This window comes from Aegilops tauschii, chromosome 7 (assembly GCF_002575655.3).
Source record: "Aegilops tauschii subsp. strangulata cultivar AL8/78 chromosome 7, Aet v6.0, whole genome shotgun sequence".
NCBI classification, from domain to species: Eukaryota; Viridiplantae; Streptophyta; class Magnoliopsida; order Poales; family Poaceae; genus Aegilops; species Aegilops tauschii.
In genome coordinates, this window is record NC_053041.3 from 93,801,884 (window position 1) to 93,805,683 (window position 3,800).

Below are 3,800 nucleotides of genomic sequence, written 5' to 3' on the forward strand. Positions count from 1 at the left end.
TTTATGTTTTTGTATATAAATGATTGTTTTTATGCAGCTATACATGCTATGAAGGACAGACCACTGTAGGATAGTTTCTCCCATGTAATTATATCTCTGCCCTTTTACTTTATGGTACCTTATTTAAATTTTGCTAATCCAGAATAGGTAACTCCAAAAATATACAACTATCTGACATGGCTAAATAATGCTCCCTCCGTCTCAAAATAGCTCTAGTACAAAGTTGTTCTAAGCTTGAGACACTTATTTTGAAACGGAGGGAGTATATTATTTAATAAATTTGCCAGCCAAACAAAGCTAGTACACCATCCAGCCTATTTTGTATGCACTTTACTATATCAACTACTCCCTTCATTTTACAATGTAGTGCCTATAGATTTTTTGAAAAGTCAAACTTTACAAACTTTGACCAAGTCTGTAAAGAAAAACATATACATCTAGAATACCAAATACATATCATTAGCCTCTTTTCTAAAAGAAGATACACCATAAAGACATATCTTCATATTATATAAAATTGGTATTGTGAATATAAATAGGTTTATCTATGAATTTGGTCAAAATTTGTAAAGTTTGACTTTTCAAAATGTCTGTATATGCACTATATTATGGAATGGAGGGAGTACTATTAATTGTGCTAAGTGGAATCATTGATCGTTGGAAAACATGTCTATGTACGAACTAGGTGAATGAACATAATTCCATCTTTTTCCAACCTTTTCCTACAATTTCTTGCACCTGTTAAAAAAATGTTGAGATTTATTATTTCTAATTATTAGCATCAATACTCTAATTCATATAGCCATCTTGAGTCTTGATTTTCCGACATATCGTCATACACTGAGTAGCAGAGACACAAGGAATAGAAAGTCAAGTAGGTTTAGATAGATCCAGATCCCCTTCTGTGTAGATTGTGACTTGAGGCCTCAAGATGCTAGCTATACCAATAGATGATGAGCATCATTGTCATTAGAGTTGTGAATCGAGTGCACAATAACATCCATCAATTCATTGTTAAATTAAATCCATCCCAGTATTCATATAAGCTGTCATCTCAGACTTGATCAATCAACTCATCTAAGCCCTAAGACATGCATACCCGATGCATTTACCCATTCATTTCTCTAATATACGCTTCTTTATCTAACTTGAGCAAGCATAAATCCATCCATCCATTTTTTTAATCTATACCACACACATCCATGCATTCTAGGGTTAGAAAATGGGGAAACTCACCTTGGGGAAGAGGAAGAGGCGGCAACAGTGGTGAAAAGCTGTTAGCTTCCAATGCTAACCTAGGCAACATTTTAGAAGTGTAATTTTCAAAGTTTCCTCCATACTACAGTTGTAAGCTACAATCTGAAGAACCTAGTTATATTATTGAAGATGCATGCATCAGCAACATGTGCAACAATAGACTTTTACAAGCTGCATTAGAAAGCAAAAGCACATTATTGCAAACGAACAAGTTGGAGGGTGTTTTATAGTTTAAACTTTATGTTCAGATTACATATGTGCTAGAGTTGACAAAGCAATTTAACAGATTATTAAGTCATAAAGACAGTATTTTCACTAGTGAAAACATGCATGTGACAACTTATTTTTTTTCATATTCTAAATACTAAAGGGAAGAGCGAGAAATACTGCTATCTCCATTAGAAAATACAAGATGTGGTTTTATAGTCTAAATTCATGCTTTAGCCAGTATAAACAGATGGAACAAGATACAGAGGAGTTTTCCTACAGAAAACCTGTCTGCCAGTCCCTTCCATGCTTACGTCTTCTTTCCTCACGCCGTCCGGCAACTCCCAGTCGAACGAATGCAGCAAGCTAGCAAGCGTGAACTCCACGATGGTGGCACCCATGGGGATAGCAGGGCAGATCCGCCGCCCGGCGCCAAATGGAAGGAGCTCATAATGCGATCCATAGAAATCAGTGTCGATGCCTTCAAACCTCTCCGGGTAAAACTCCTCAGGTCTGTCCCAGCAGGCAGGGTCCCTACCCATAGCCCACACATTCACAAAGATCCTCGTCTTCGAGGGAATGTCGTACCCGAGGACCTTCACATGGTCTATGGTCTCCCTAGGGACGAGCAGCGGCGCCGGCGGGTGTAGTCGTAGTGTTTCTTTGACGACCATCTTCAGGTAGTTGAGTTTACAGAGGTCGTCGACCTGCACCAGTCTCTGTTTGACACGAACCAAACTCCTTATCTCTGCCTGTGCCTTCTTCATCACCGCCGGGTTCTTGATTAGCTCAGACATAGCCCACAACAATGTCACCGAGCTCGTCGTCGTGCCACCGATAAATGCATCCTGATTAAAAGTATATGGAACCACAATATGATTTACTTAAAAAATTATAGGAGAACTTATATGCAGTGTTAGCTTCAGAGAAGAACAGGTTTAGTACCATTAGAAGAGCCTTGAGGTGGTCCTTTGTGACCTTCCCTTGCCGCTTCCATAGACTGATCAACACATCCACAAGGTCATCTTTGTCGGGCTTCACCCTCCCAGGATCCATATGCTGGCTAAGCACCATTTCGAAGTATGAGTCCAGCTCTAGGAATATCCTCTGGTACCGTGCCTCCAGCCCCACAAGCTTGTCGAACCACCGGCTCATCGGCAACGTCGGGAAGAAATCCTGCGCAGAGAAGGGGGAGAGGGCGACCATGGCCTCGCTGAACACCTGCTGGAACTTGGCATACTTCATGAGCTTGGCGCCGTTCATGCTCCCGAACGCCACCCTGCCGATGAAGCCGTCAATGAGCGTGAAGAGGGTCTCGTTGAGGTTGACGGCCTCCGTAGGCGGAGACCGCAGTGAGAGTGACTGGATCAGCTCGCCGACCTGAGCTTCTAGTGCGTAAGCGAAGGACTGGACGCGCTTGCTGCTTACGAGCTCTGAGACGAACAGCTTACGCCTCTCACGCCAGCTCGCGTTGTACGGCGAGAACGCGATGTCTTGTTGGCCATAAGTAATCAATTTTGCACCTGAAATATTCAAAAAGGTGATGATATTCCCTTCCAGCACAAACAACATTGAGTTAGTATGCAACTTTCTTTACGTACCAATATATTCTCAGACAATTGTTGATGTTTACAGATTCGTTATTATTTTCTAAATGTTTCAAAGAAAAACGACTTGCAGACCGGGGTTGGGGCGTGAAAGAACTTGCCTGGTGATGAGGGTCGGCTGCAGCAATGGACATCGTGCGTCTTGAGCACCTCCTTGGCAGCCTCCGGCGACGAAACCACGATGGCCGCGATGCCACCGAGCTGCAGGTGGATGACCGGGCCCAGGCTGCGAGCCAGCCTCTGCAGTGAGCGGTGGGGCTCGTGCACCATCAGGTGCAGATGCCCTATGATTAGCAGCCTCAGGAGACTCGGAGGAAGACGGATGGTGTTCTTCTTCTTGCCAACAGCTTGCATGTACAAGAAGATCACTGTGGGAGCTATGATGAGTATTGGTACTGACCACAGGAGGGCATGCTTGAGTTCTGGAGAGGGGTTAAGAAAAGGAGCCATTGTTGTTGTGCTATTTGGAGAAGACAGTGTAGGCAGCTGGATATCTACACACAGAGAGATTGGGAGAAAATGGCACCTGATTGATTGGGCTATGTAGTCCAGGTGAATTATTGAGGTGCCTGTGGAAAGTTGGCATGTCGCGATCACCATGGGGCTCAGCCAACGCAGAAACTTATCTGCAACATCTTTCTGTCTCGATCACGCTTAACACACGTTGGACTTTGAGAAACAGCGCACGTGCACAAAATATTACTCAATTAGGTAATCGTTTGTATGGAC

General features: G+C 43.2%; 1 protein-coding gene across 1 annotated transcript; it reads right to left on the reverse strand.

The window, feature by feature from the left end:
- Window positions 1–1,630: 1,630 nt before the first annotated feature.
- Window positions 1,631–3,592, reverse strand: LOC109752600 (4-hydroxyphenylacetaldehyde oxime monooxygenase). The gene is made up of 3 exons (XM_020311499.4): window positions 3,173–3,592; window positions 2,410–2,987; window positions 1,631–2,312 (listed from the first exon to the last, which is right to left on the reverse strand). The coding sequence occupies exons 1-3, from the start codon at window positions 3,519–3,521 to the stop codon at window positions 1,698–1,700; spliced, it is 1,542 nt and encodes a 513-aa protein (XP_020167088.1). The 5' UTR covers window positions 3,522–3,592; the 3' UTR covers window positions 1,631–1,697.
- Window positions 3,593–3,800: the final 208 nt, after the last annotated feature.